The sequence below is a fragment of the Crinia signifera genome, chromosome 4 (assembly GCF_055691185.1).
Source record: "Crinia signifera chromosome 4, ASM5569118v1, whole genome shotgun sequence".
Classification (NCBI taxonomy): Eukaryota; Metazoa; Chordata; class Amphibia; order Anura; family Myobatrachidae; genus Crinia; species Crinia signifera.
The window spans coordinates 11,576,443-11,591,563 of NC_139220.1; the positions used below are offsets into that span (position 1 = coordinate 11,576,443).

The 15,121-nt window shown below is 51.0% G+C and overlaps 1 protein-coding gene across 3 annotated transcripts in view; it reads left to right on the plus strand.

Annotated features, from left to right (window-relative positions):
* The window catches only part of ITPR2 (inositol 1,4,5-trisphosphate receptor type 2), a 198,330-nt gene that overhangs the window by 67,145 nt on the left and 116,064 nt on the right, over positions 1 to 15,121 (plus strand). For all 3 annotated transcript variants that reach the window (XM_083181094.1, XM_083181096.1, XM_083181095.1), the window contains exon 10: positions 2,232 to 2,273. In XM_083181094.1, coding sequence (XP_083037220.1) covers positions 2,232 to 2,273 — 42 coding nt within the window. The remainder of the gene's footprint in view (positions 1 to 2,231; positions 2,274 to 15,121) is intronic.

Here is a 15,121-nt window from a genome sequence, read left to right on the forward strand (position 1 = left end):
AGCAGCTGCCACCAGGAAGGAAACATGGCCGCACTCTGGCACTCGCCCCGTCGGTGCAGCCTCTGATATTAGCAAAACAGATTTATTTCTGTACAGTCTCCCCTGTCCTTCTTGATGGATTTCTCCCCTCACTCTTATCGGCTCACATTATACAGCTGGCGCCCGCTGTAACGCCGTTCCAGCTGCGGTACAATGCTTGGAAACATTCGGTGGGAAGGGCAAGCGCGTGGGAATTCATTCCGTGCCAGGAGGCCACTGTTTGTTTTCTTACCAAGCGCTGTGTCCGCGGAAATCAAATTGGCTGTCAGGAAAACTGGTCATAGCGGTCACCAAGGTCAATCGAAGAGGTCAGAATTAATGTCACCACTGAGTCCCTCTACCTCGCCCTCGGGACACCCGGTTCACGTCTCCGGGCACTGAACGCGGTGCTGCATTGTGGAGGAAATGTGTTGATTAGCGGTTCAGGTGGCCGCGATCAATAATCAGATACAGAAACAAAACTGTTTTCCTCCAAGTTCTGTCCGTCAACTTATCAACTAGCCCCTTACGTATCGTATCACCTATAAAGATTATATAAGGACCGATCGCATAACCTGAAAAACTTTTTGTTTATTTTTTATGTCTCACCTGCCAGCTGGTGCCACACAAGCTGTTTTCCAGCACGTGCTCGTTTTACAGCATATCTGTTGCAGTTGGAAGAAGACGCCCTACGAGCACTTGGACCGCTGGGTGGTCACGTCTGCTGACATATGCGTTTCAGCCGGAGCACGGATTCTGCGTGCACTTGGACGGCTGCTGTCAGGGTTTTAGAAACCAGTGAAGCGGTAAAAGGGCTCGTGCGACAGTCTCTCTGTTTCACCCTCAGAGATGACTTCTTTACGTTTGGAGACCTTGCAGATGGCGCTGTATAAAAGAGAAATAAAAACCGTTCAAATGAAACAGTCGTATAACCGCCATGATTTGTGTACGGCGTGTTTTCTAGTTCTCGTCAAACTTTCCTTTTGTCTTAAACTTTTGCGACTGTTTGCGCGACCAGGGGGAGGCTCAGTCTGGCTGCAGATCCGGGGTTACGCGCCGATGCTAATGGGGATTACAGTCACAGTTTAACATCTACAGCATTGAAATATCTCCAATCGCGCATCAAAGATTTGTTTCAGAGCTTTTGCCGCAGGACCTTAAGGCGCAGTTTGGTGAAGTCAACTCTTTGCGGTACCGAGGAAGATTAATTTGCACCAGCCAATCGGCCCCCAACTGCCAAGTTACAGACTGGGGTTGAAAATCACTATGGAGACATTTGCTGCAATCCAGTTGCAGGATATAATGTTAATATCATGTGTTAATGAGGCCACTTATTTACCTGCAATAAATTCGGCCTCATAGCCCCCTACGCTGTCCTGCTGTCTATTGTCCCATTTTATGGGTCCCAGATGATCCCCCCCCCCCCCCCCCCCTTGGCAGCTGTCACATCATGCTGAACTTTGCCCTGATGCCCGCACACATTTCTAATTGAATTGCGCTGGTACCGCAGGTGCGCCCAAGAGAAATCTACTACAATCTGCAAGTCCCGACTCACCATATCGCCCCCTTAATGATTCCACCATCAACAAAAATGTTTTTTCTCTATATCGACAAATTTCCAAAACCTTTGTTTTTAAAAAAAACTTTGCCTTTGTCTCTTTAACAATAATCATTGCAATCATACATATGTTATAGGATGCTCATTTGTGTAAAGATAACATGGGGCCTATTCGGAAGATCACGGTGAACGTTTTCCATCAAGGTGTGATGGACTTTTAACGTCGTTACCAGGGGCCAATACAAAGAGAGTATGACGAGGATTATATCTGGGGCGAATACAAGAAGGTCCTTACAGTCGCAGAAGAAATATGAAACATTTCTCACCTTTTTGTTTTTATATATTCTGTTGTAGAAGTTATTTGTATTCATTTTTTTTTTTTGTAATTAAAATGCATAACAAAAGTTTGTGTTCGGTTTACATACAATAGTACGAAAATAGGGAAATATTCTTAAAAATCCATAATTTAATTCTGATCGCTCCAAAAAGCAAACTTCTTTTGGGTCAAACCATTTTTTTCTTTTAATGCGTAATGTTGAAGAAATAAAAAATCAGATATACAGAACTCAGACTCAAATTCGTGTTGACCGGTGTTTTTTTTGTATACGTACAATTGGAGTTAACTACATTTTTTTTTTTTTTTGTCTTTGTTTAGATGAACCCAGGATATCAGGATGCGAATGACGGCAAGGCGACCGTAAGTAGCCAGCTCTTCCCACCGCTGTCCGCTCGTCATACATTCTAAAGGTTTACAAAGTTTAACAGTTATCCAACGTATGCGATTCCAGTTTTGATTGGCTGTGGCTGTTATCCAATCAGGGTTGGTGTTCACTGCACACTTCCTGTCCTGTCACTTTGGTTCGCCCACAAGATGGTGCAGAAAATCTTCGCTCTTATTGTCCAATAAGATGATAATTATTGTTCTTGTTTATTTAAATACAAACTGGCAGCCCCTAGACCCTGTGGTGTATCGCCACTGTCCCCCTGAGGTTCTACAGCAGGTGCAGTTACGATTCGCCTGGGTGAACCAGTATTGCACGGTCATCCTATAAATACCCGATCCTAATAATTGTAATGTTGATGTTGCAATATGCAAATTTGCAGTACGTTTTTTTTTTTAGTGTCCCGTCGGCTCAAATGCCACAGGTCAGATGGCGCTGAGGTACGTGACATGCACATATATGACTACCTGGCTCATACAGATACAGATTCCAAGCCATAGCATGTTTGTACTGGGTTACATACCGCGTATATTTATATATCTGATGATACGGACATTGAGCATCTCGGGCTATTTTTACCTTCTGCGGTGACAGTCTGCCCCCCCAGCACGTAGGAGCGTGTTTGGCTTGGGTGAGGTAGAGCTTTCAGTGTTCTCACAGAGGCCCTTTGTGCGCCCACAGAGCCTCCTGCCATCTGGCTGCAGCACAGCACCTCTCTAGAGGGGGTAAGGTTTCTTCCCGGCAGTCACAGCCGCTGTAAAATCCATAAGTAGCCCATGACTTAATTAACCTTTATATAACCATAATTACAAAAACCTCTACTTAAAATAATTTGAGACTGACGCAAATAATTCACGCAGACAAAATAAAGACTCAGACACCAGAATTACGTTTAAAAAGGTCAAAGGAATTATTTATTGAAGACCTTGTTAAGCTAAACTAGAATTTTAAATTTGGAATTTTGGGATCTTAAAGATCAAGTCCCTAACGTTAAACTAAAAAATGGAGGATGGCAAAAATTCTTAGACGCTACCACACGCCAGCCCAGTCAACTTGAAACATGTGACTTAAACTTAAGGAGGGGTTCACCACCGCCTCCTAACTGGCACAACCTGCATCGTGAGGATCTCACCACCCCCTAACCTGGCAGAGCAAAAAATGGGCGGTCCCGCAGGGGAACGCCCCTTGTCCACCCGCATGGCGAGGACCACTCGCCGTCCTACGAAAGGGGTGGTGTCCCACGATGACCGCTTATGCCCCCCTTTGACCGCTGGCTGGTAGCGACTTTCCGCCATTTTGGCTGAAAAGCCACCACAAAAATTGCTTAAAAAGACCAATCGTACCAGCACTCTGAGGGATAGCCATCCCACCACTGGGTACTAAAATAGGGAGGGCGGGAGGGCTTCCAAAGGTAAGAAGGTGGAGGTCACATGGTCCCTAGAGCTTAAGTAGTGCTAAAATGTACCCTCCCCCTTAACTCCTGATAGGCTAACTACTTCTGCCCACCTTATCACTAGGCAGAAAAACCTAGCAGAGTTTTTTCACTGCCTGAACTTTTGCTGACCCTAAGTCAGGGCTCTTATCATGCTTCAAGCTTAAACAGCCTTCAGCTCCATTAAGTAGCCCATGACTTAATTAACCTTTATATAACCATAATTACAAAAACCTCTACTTAAAATAATTTGAGACTGACGCAAATAATTCACGCAGACAAAATAAAGACTCAGACACCAGAATTACGTTTAAAAAGGTCAAAGGAATTATTTATTGAAGACCTTGTTAAGCTAAACTAGAATTTTAAATTTGGAATTTTGGGATCTTAAAGATCAAGTCCCTAACGTTAAACTAAAAAATGGAGGATGGCAAAAATTCTTAGACGCTACCACACGCCAGCCCAGTCAACTTGAAACATGTGACTTAAACTTAAGGAGGGGTTCACCACCGCCTCCTAACTGGCACAACCTGCATCGTGAGGATCTCACCACCCCCTAACCTGGCAGAGCAAAAAATGGGCGGTCCCGCAGGGGAACGCCCCTTGTCCACCCGCATGGCGAGGACCACTCGCCGTCCTACGAAAGGGGTGGTGTCCCACGATGACCGCTTATGCCCCCCTTTGACCGCTGGCTGGTAGCGACTTTCCGCCACAACAAAGGTTGCCTTAAGGCAACCTCCACCGCCATCCCCATTATAAAACCCGAAAGGCCATTAACCCGCCTACTCATGCCCAAACTCTAAAAATATCCTCCAGGAAGATGCAATTTCCCGCAGGGGAAAGATGCACCCCATCCTCACGATAAAACCTCACACTGTCCAAGACCAGCGAAGGATGTTTGACGACAATTCCTCCCATGGCTCTCACAAAAACTCCTATTGCGGAGTTCACCTTCTTGCGAGCCTTTTCAATGGCGGAGATCCTAACTGCACCCCGCCAATGAAACCTGGGAATTATCTCCGACCACACCACCTTAACATTAGGCCAGTGTGCCCTCAACGCCACCAGATCCGACTTGATGCTTAGAATCAAGTCAATCCCTTTGGTAATACCCAGATCATTACCCCCAAGATGAATGACCAGCCACTCAGGCCTGCCCCAGTTCCTCTCATGCCTCATGAGCAATTTCAGGAACTCGACCCAACGCAGACCCCGGACACCTATCCACCTGACCTGCCTATCACCAAGATAATCGTGTGACCTTCTTGCCATTGGATGCCTCCCGGCCCAATAAATAAAAGAATGGCCGATGAGCCATATTTGTCCTGATGAATCCGTTGGAACTGAAAAAATAAGGAGATTCCCTAACATCAGTATCTTAATCTTGAAAAACACAACTTGATACATAATCAACCCATGTGAAGGAGAAAACTTAAAAAACCTCCCGTGGACCAGTTTTGCCAATTGAATTAAGGCCCCCGTGGAGGAAAAAGTAAAAACAACCTTCACACCATCGATTCCGGAACGCTGCCGTTCCAAAACCGACAGTAAACTTCGTTTTAGGGTTGGCGCAACAGGCGCATCTACAACTTATCTAAACGAACATAAGACTTGTATGCATTTGACTTCCACCGGCCTAGCGCCCGGATCTCACTTACCGACGATCCGGACGCCGCCGCCTGTGTAGCCGACCCAATCCGAAAGGAATGGGTCCCATACTCCTGGGGCCTTAGTCCCAGTACCACTAAACACTGTTTTAAAACCGCAGCAAATTGAAACTTTGACATTGAACTCCCATCTGCATGCAACAAAAACTGCCCTTGAATCCCCGCAGGGCGGATTCCTAAATAAGCTTGCGCCAAGCTGAGCGGGCATATATCCTTAGCGCATTGCGCCTGCAATGTGACCCAGCGCCCCTTCCCCAGCTGATCTGTTTTGGACTTAGCCAACCTGCATAACACGCTGCCACTACCTATTTTGACGTTGCCCACCAGCAAACCAGCCTCTTTGCCCGCTTTGTTCTTAGCCACCAATTCGCTTACTCTAAATGCCCCGAAAAATGCAAACACAAAAGCGGTCCTAAAAAGCAACACCTCAAATGGAGATTCCCCAACATCCGCTAATACCTTAACCAGATTTTTCAGCAGTACCAAATCAATGGGACGCCTTGCGTCCTTTGTTGCCGGGTTGGCCCTGGCCCACCCTTTCATGGCCTTGGCCAACACAAAGGACCGAGTGGGGTCCTCCTGACCCCGCAGCTTAGAATGAAAAGCTATGCCCGCAAGGGCAATCGACATGGCCCCTTTAGCCCTACCCGCTTCGTAGTGCTCCCACACAAAAACACCCAACCTGTCTGCCATGGACTCACCTTCCCGACCATACCTACCCAGGAAAGCCTGCCAATCCCTCCATGCTGCATCATATGCCCTTTGTGTGGAAGGAGCCAGAGCGTTCCTGGCCAGCCCCACTAACCCGGTTCGATGATCTGCCAGACAAAAGGCGGGCATGTCAAACCCACAGGAGAAGCCCCGGGTACCAACTCCCGGAACCTAACCCATTGGAAACGGGACAATGCATCCGCAATGTTATTCTCTATGCCAGGCACATGCCTGGCAGAGAAATTAATATTAAATTGAAGACACTGCAATACTAGATGCCTGAGCAACCGCAAGGTGAACGGGCATGAACTCCTCTGATTGTTTATTGCGTGCACCACCCCCATGTTGTCGCACCGAAAAACTACCTGCCTATCGGCCAATTCACGGGCCCACAACACCAGGGACACCACAATGGGAAACAGCTCCAACAACAGAAGGTTCCTAGTAAAGCCCCTATCCACCCAGGACTTTGGCCATCCCGCAACACACCATTCCAACCTGAAAAAGGCCCCAAACCCACAACTGCCTGACGCATCCGTAAATAACTGCAACGCACTGTTGTAGCAAGGAGGTGCAGGCCACAACACTACCCTGTTGAAAGAAACCAAAAAAGAGGACCAAACCTTTAAATCCTCCCTGATTTCTCTGGATAGGTAAACCGAATGATGGAGCCGAGCAACCCCAGCTGTTGCACGTTCCAATTTGCGACAAAACACACGACCCATGGGTATGATTCTGCACGCAAAGTTGAAAGATCCCAATAAGGACTGAACCTGTTTTAACCGCACTTTCCGCTTACCCAGGCAATCCTCAATGAGACCCAAAAGCTTCTGTACCTTGTCCGCCGGTAGACGGCAGCATCCCGCCTGGGAATCGATTTCGATTCCCAGATAACTGAGGCAATGTGTTGGGCCTTCCGTTTTCCCTTCCGCTATGGGCACCCCTAGCGTTCTGAAAACCCTCTCAGTGACCTCCAATAACTTCTCGCACACTTTGCTCCCGCCCTGACCCACCAAAAGGAAGTCATCAAGGTAATGAGCAATACCCTGATGCCCTGAAACCGACTGAATGCACCAATGCAAAAAACAACTAAACCTTTCAAAATACGCGCAAGAAACCGAGCACCCCATAGGAAGACATCTATCCACAAAAAACTCACTACCTAACTTGAAACCCAGGAACCGCAAGGAATCCGGGTGTATTGGTAACAACCTAAAAGCAGCTTCGACATCTACCTTTGCTAACAACGCATTACGGCCACAGCCTCTCACTAACTGCAAGGCCTCCTCGAATAACTGGTACCTAACCCTACACAGCTCTTCCGGTATGGCATCATTAACCGACCCCCCATGGGGGTGAGATAGGTGTTGGATCAACCTGAACTTTCCCGGGGTGCTCTTTGGTACAACACCCACCGGAGAAATGCACAAACCCTGTATTGGCGGTACCGCATATGGCCCGCACATACGCCCTAACGCTATTTCGGCATCCACTTTCTGTCGGACAATGAGAGGAAAATCCCTGGCCGATTTTAAATTCCTAACCGCAACAACATGTACTGAACCCTCAATTGGCAACTGAAAACCCCAACGAAAACCATTCAACAAAAAACTGGCAGCCTCACGATCCGGGTAGTTCCTGAGCCACCGGACTAACTCAGCCACCACTATAGGCGAAGGAGCCTTACTTGTGACCTCCAGCGGCTTCACTGGCATCACCGGCCCTACCCGCTGGGGCTGCGGTGCAATCTTTTGCTGGGTGACTGGACCCGCAAACTCTGCAGGAGTGGCGAAAACGACAATTCGCCCCCCTGTTGCACTTCCCTTCATTATAAGCAAAACACTTGCCTTTGCCCGCTACCTTGGGGGACTGAGCTGGCGCCGCTGCCACCTTTTTTCCCGCACCTTCCCCCAGAGGCCTTGTCTGCTGAGTGACCTCCAGCCAGACCTCAACATCTTTGAACCCCATGGGCAACACCGCGTTACCATCCTGTTTTCGACGAAACTTTTCGTCATACTCCCGCCAGGAATACCCCTTTGTTTTCAAGTACATCTCGTGTACCAAAAACAAATATTTTATAAGATTGGGGTATTCCCCAACCCTGGTCTCGGCATAACAAGCTGCAAAAACTAAAAACCCCTTGAGCCACTGGTGAAAATTTCTAAAGGCATTTTCTCCTATTCCGTCTGCCTTTTTTGCCTTCTCAAAGGCCTGCTTCATGTCATCCGTCAGAGTAAAAATATCCACATATTTCCCCTTTCTAATCTTTTCTTTCATCCTCTTACGAATGCCCCTGGTGACCGCTGTGTTCGCACAGTGAACCATCTCGGTGAACAGGGGTGGCTCCGCAGGAGGAGGAGCAGCGCTTGTACCCAAAGGCTTGTCCTTTGTGGTAACCTTAGCGACCTGGCGTGCAATCATCCTGGCTAACTTACGCGGGCGCCGAGGGGAATCCGACCCCACACTACTGGTGTCACTATCTGTAGAATCACAAGATGTATGAACCGCACACTCACCCGTGCCTGATGTCCCCGGAGCTTCGTCAGCCGCAACGGCCGACCCGGAAACTGCTGCAGACGTTTCAGGGGCTGTCCTTGGCTCTGATCGGACTTCTCGACTTCTCCTCCTGGCTGCCATTGCCGTCCCTGCACCCACACTCGCCTGTGAAGACACAACAAGAGACGGGGGGGGGGGGGAAGAAACAACACTGCCCCCTTCGGCCACAACGGACGCCGAAGCCTCCGCCATGGCCGGAGGGACAACCTCAAAAGCACTTGAAAGCGGGGTCCGCTGCTGGTGCGCAGGCCTGATCTGGTTACCATATCCCCCTGATGCTTGGGGAAACCCCCCAACCCCCCCCGCTCCCGGGGGAAACCCGTAACCCTGCCCCATCTGCGGCTGCCAAAAACCTGCATAACATGACCCTTGCTCCCAAACACTGCCCGCTGAACTGGGTGAGCTGTACCCCTGCGAAACCATGGACCCCCACATAGGCTGGGCCATAGACCCCGAATGATACCCCGCTCTCTGCTGAAAGCCATAACCCGCGGGAAAAACAGGCCTAAAGGGGCCCCCCTGGGGCATCCCCCCTTGACCACTACCCCCCATGTGGGACTGCCAATATGGGGAGCTATGCGGGGCCCACTGTCCCTGCCAACCTAACATGGGGGAAACCTGAGGCATTGGGAGGGAATGAGGCCCCTGCCAGGTTGCTGCTGACATAATCCCACCCCCTGAAGAAAATCCCGGGTAAACACTTGCTGCAGGTCCCTGCATCTGCCCTGATGTGCCCACAGAACTACTGGGATAAAAAACATTTCCTCCCATCCCTGCCCCTGCAGGTGGCGCTGTTGCACCACCCCTCTGCCCCACCATGGCATTGTAGCCACCAAACCCCAACCCTGGCTCACCAAAAATCCCCTGATTAACCCCAGCATTAGGGAGACCCACAACACTTGTCCCCATCCCCACTCTATATTGGGGTCTGAGGCTACTCAATCCTCCTGTCACAGAACCCACATTCATGTTACTTGCAGGCACAAAATCCCCCATAGCGAATCCCCCTGTTCCTGTCACCACAGGAGCAGCCTGATCGCTCACCACCCCCCCACCCCCCTCACCATTCCTGCCCCCCCCAGCAGCCTCACTCCCCACAGCCACTGAGTTCACTTGCCCGTTAGCGTTGCTCCCCGCAAGGGAAGCCAACGCTTCATTACCAGCCCCCACACCTGGCGCTTGTATGCCCCCTTGCAGAGCGGGGGACCCCCCAGCCTCAGCAGGCTCTGAGGAGTTCCCTGCCGCCTGCGTTGCCGTGTCAGGCCTCGCGCTCACCAGAGCCGAGGCCTGCACTTCCCGCACATCCCCGCGAGCTGTGAGCGCTGCCGCGTCATCCGGCGCGTCACCCACCTCGCGCCCAGGCCGCGCACCAGCCAGCGCTGCGGCCTGTACCCCGCCCGACGCTACGCTCCCCGCTGCCTCCGTCCCCTCCGTTAGCACCTCCGGTGCCGCCGACTCCGCCCGCAAGCCCTCCCCACTCCCTGCCCGCTCACTGCCCTGCCCCAACACCGCAGACGGCGCCGGGGAAGGGGAGGTTGGCGGGGGGGCTATCACAACCACCGCATCACCCCCTGCATCCACTGAGAGGGCAGGCAAAGCCTCCCCCATATCCTCCACAGCCACTACTCTCACCCTGGGCCGCCGGTACCCCGCAAGGGGCCTGGCAGCGTCCACCAGACGGCGGGGAGGGGGAGCAGAGCGACGTGGCCTGGACATTTTCAAATACAGAGATGTAAAGAAGAAATTAACACTCACCAGATCTGCGCAGGACCCACAGGAACCAGCACTTCCAAAGGTAAGAAGGTGGAGGTCACATGGTCCCTAGAGCTTAAGTAGTGCTAAAATGTACCCTCCCCCTTAACTCCTGATAGGCTAACTACTTCTGCCCACCTTATCACTAGGCAGAAAAACCTAGCAGAGTTTTTTCACTGCCTGAACTTTTGCTGACCCTAAGTCAGGGCTCTTATCATGCTTCAAGCTTAAACAGCCTTCAGCTCCATGAAGACTCCGTTACACTTACCGGCACGCACTTGTGTGTCTTAAAGGGAGACACCATTATGGAAATATCTATATCTAAAAAAGAATGAAAAAAAATCTTCATTATCAACGTTAAAAAAAGCTTTGTCACGTGAATATTTTCTCGCCGGTCTCACGGTTTTGGAATGACCGCAGGTGCAGGTAGCCTTTAGGATACTTCTTGCTCCAGTCATCCTTGCCTCCACATTCAGACGGCGGTATCCGTTCATTATAATTACCACACATACATACTGAGGGGGAGAAACTGATGAGGAGGGGGGAGGGGGGGGGGTGTTTGTTTGGGCTGGACCACACATACATACTGAGGGGGAGAAACTGATGAGGAGGGGGGAGGGGGGGGGTGTTTGTTTGGGCTGGACCACACATACATACTGAGGGGGAGAAACTGATGAGGAGGGGGGAGGGGGGGTGTTTGTTTGGGCTGGACTGCATGCCCAAATTCTAGATACTAGATGAGACTTGTAGTGTCACATGTGGTAAATCCGTGCGCTAGCTTTCTTATTTTTTTCACCACAAGGTGGCAGTGTTTCTGTTCTACCTCAGTAAAGCAGCGAGCACAGTGGCTTCCATCTTCTCAGTAGTGTTCAGAGAAATGAGACGGCCCTGGACATTATGCGACATTACGCGAATAACGAATGTGTGTGATTACCCAGATTAGGGTAACGTGCACACGGGATATACACGTTGGATACACACGACGTATACCAGCCATCCACGTGATGTGTATTACACGTCGCACAACTTGTTTCACCTCAGCCATCTTGTTTTCCTGATGGTGCGCTTTGTGTAAGCTCTGCACACGTTACTAAAGCTTCTAAAAATGTTAAAAGGGGATGTTTCCCATAGCAACCGATCATATGCTACAATTTTGCAGGATGCAATAGAGAAATGATAGATTGGTTGCTACGGGCAACGTCACCATTTTTTTATTTTTAGCAGATTTAGTAAATGTACCCCTGCTTATCACGTTAGACCGGATTTTTGTAGGTCAGGGGGGTTGGTGTTTCAAAATATTTGGCGTCTGTGGCGTACGTGACATTTGCTGACCGGTTTCTGTCAGGCTCCGCGGAAGGGATGCGGAGACGCCATTTTTACCTCATGCAGCTGAGGTAAAATGCATGCATGAGGTAAAAATGGCGTCTCCGCATGGGTGGGTCGAGCATCCTTTGGGCTTAGTGTGGGAGTTTGGTCCGGGAGTTTGGTCCGGGTCAATCAGGGCCGGTGCAAGGCATCTAGGCGCCCTAGGCAAACCTACAGGATACCGCCCCCCCCCGCCACCCTACCATTGATCCAATCCGATGCGCGGTCCCGCATCGGACCGGATCAGGAGGTCGGACGTACAGCATGTACGATCACGTCCGACCTCCTGCAGCGGGCGGGCAGCGGTTCTTTAATGAGTGAAGGGGGCACCCCAAGTACCTGTGAAGCAGTGCAGCCGCGGCAGGGATCATCAGCGCGCTGTCACTGTGTGCAGCGGGCGGGCAGCGGTGATCAGTGTCCGCAGCACCGCAGCGGGTGGGCAGCAGCGGCAATTAAAACTTTAAAATAAAGTGTCAAATGATTGCCTGGCTATTGATTGGCTGAGATAGAGCACTCTCAGCCAATCAGTGGCCTCCTTCCGCAGCCGCTGATTGGCTGAGAGCACTCTATCTCAGCCAATCAAGAGCCAGAGAGTCATTTGACACTTTTTTTTTAAAGTTGTAAATGCCGCTGCTGCGCGCCGCGGTGCTGCGGACACTGATCACCGCTACCCGCCCGCTGCATACAGTGATAGCCCTCCCCACTATTTTACCACCGGCATGCTTCTTCACCGGCACCCCCGATGGCCACTCATTTGAGAGCTGCCGCCGCCCGCCCCCACTGCTCCTCACCGCCCTGCAGCTCCCCGTAACCAAACAAACACAATCCTAAAGGTTTGCTGCAGCAGCAGCTGAGTAGGCAAATGCAGCATGAGGGATTGCTGGTGCCAGCTCTGTAGTGTACAGTGGATAGGGAGACCAGGCTTCTGGTGAGGCTGGGATTAGTGCAGCACCAGTTAGGTGATAATATGGATCACATGCAATGAAATGTGCTCCAAGTGCAGGGTGGAGGTTTGTGGGGTTAAGGTGTAGCCATTAATTTGTTCTTTGCCATCTTTTTTTACACCACCTTGTAAAAAAAATTACTGAGTGCCACCATCCTATAGGACTCCTATAGGATGGTGACAGTAATTTTTTTATTACAAGGTGTCGCTTTCTCCCTCTATGGGGGGGGGGGTCATCTCCTATAATAGGAGATGACCCCCCCCCCCCCCCCCCCCCATAGAGGGAGGAATCGACACCTTGTAAAAAAAGAAAATTACTGCCACGCACCATCCTATAGGAGATGACCCCCCTCCCCCCCCCCCACCTTATAGAGATAGGAAGCGCTGCGCACCTTGTAAAATAATGACTGCCACCACGCCACCATCCAGATGACTGGCAGTGGGTGGCAGATCAGACTGTGAAACTGACTGAGTAGCTGGGTGGGTAGGAGGGGGCGGGCGGCGGCTCCTCCACCCGCCGGAGATTTGCAGGCCTGCTGAGCCTGAGCCTGTGTCGGTCACGGTGTCTAAGCGCACGGGCACGGCACCGGGTGGGGAGGCAGTGGATTCACCGTCACGCACGCTGTCTTGCCAGCGGGGGCAGGGGCAGGAGCTGCCGCCGCCGCCGAAGTTTCCCGCTGGCTGCTGGCGCCGCGGCCTGATGACCGTCCGGGCGACTGACTGACTACTGTCTGTCAGCGCTGGCGGCAGGCCAGCGGCAGCCATGTACACGGGCGGGCGGGGAGGGCAGGGGTCGTCCGAATTATACTTACAAGCTGTGCAGTTGTTGCTGAGCCTGTGTGGAGTCGTCCAGCCGCTGCCTTCGCCTTTTTGGTCGCTTCTCTCTCCTCTGCGGTAGCATCGACGTGCGTAGCAGCTTCCTCCTGCTGCTGCTCGCTACCGCCCTCCAGTGGCCGGCGCCCTAAGCAAATGCCTAACCTTGCCTAGTGGTGGCGCCGGCCCTGTATAGTTGTGTTCCCTGGTAATACCAGTTGTGCCTCAGTCCCTGTGGCAGTGTTTTTTAGGGTACAGTATAGGGGGTCGGTGCAGTTGATCTCAGACTTTTTTTTTTTTTTTTAAACGGCAATCCTTTACAAGCCAAAACCACGCCTTTTATAAATGATTGCCGCTTTAAAAAAAAAAGTCCCGTACCCATTAGATCTTGGAGAGAGAAACCATGAGCTCCTAACTGCCATGTGCGTTTACAAAAACTGCAAATCTCTAGCCCCAAATTAGCAAGCGATCGATGTGCGCAATGCTACAGGGTGGCGCTGGGGGCAAAAGCGCCCCCCTCCTGTCGTTTCCTGAGAGCTACGCCACATCAAGGGTTAATCCGCTGGGGGAACTCCGCTCTAGTAACTCCTGGTTTTCCGCTGCTGCCTCCAAGGCCATCGTCTCAGCTGGGGAATCACACAGGCTGTGTCTTCCAGGGTGTCTGGAGTGCCGGAGCATGATGTCTCTGCTAAAAATGGGGATGAGTCACAGGCGTGAGTCACCCGGCAGAGGTGTCGGTGGAAGCGAGAAGCTTCACAGGAGGCTCAGAGTGTGAGCAGAGGAGGGAAGTCATCGGCACATTGAGTCATCGCGCTGCCTGTCATCTCCGTACTCCGAGACATCTGTTGTTTCCTTATTTATTTCTAATAAACGTTGTGGCGAATGCAAAAATAAAATCTAACAGGAAACCGCAAAACACAAATATTTGGGGTGTGCGGTGCATCCTCTCGTGCCGCGCTCTGTGTATCCGTGCATGGCGTCCCCTGGTATTATTGCACGGTTATTTGGCATTCCTTAGCTATTGGCAGACAGGTGATGTTTTTTACCTCTGCTGCATTAGAGAGACCCCACACCCCCGGGGCAGGGACCAACTGCTATGCCTCAAATCTAGGGTGTGTCTGACCCCAACAGTCTGTGCGATACCTCCGCTGGCACGTGTAGGGCCTGGGTCACGTCTGATCATACACTATGTCGACATAGACACCACCACCACCCCCCCCCCCCCCCCCACACACACACGTGATGTGAGAGGCATGGGTTGTAAATATGGCTGAATTCAGCAGTCATCGCTTGCACCTAAATAAAAGGCTATCACTGAGGCACAGATTATAGTAACATAATGGGCCTCAGTCATAATCGGGTGCAAATAGTGCGTATTTGTGCGCAGCGCCGAAAGAAAGGTCAAACGGGCCTGAGGCTGAACATGGGGAAGGGCCTATTGTGAAAAGCAGAGAGGGTGTGGCATGTGATAAGTGGGTGTAACCAGTGCAATGTGGGCGTATCCACCCGATACAGTACCACACTGTATGTCTCCTAGGATACGTGAGGAAAATGTAGTTACTGCTTCTGTGTGTGTGTGGCAGC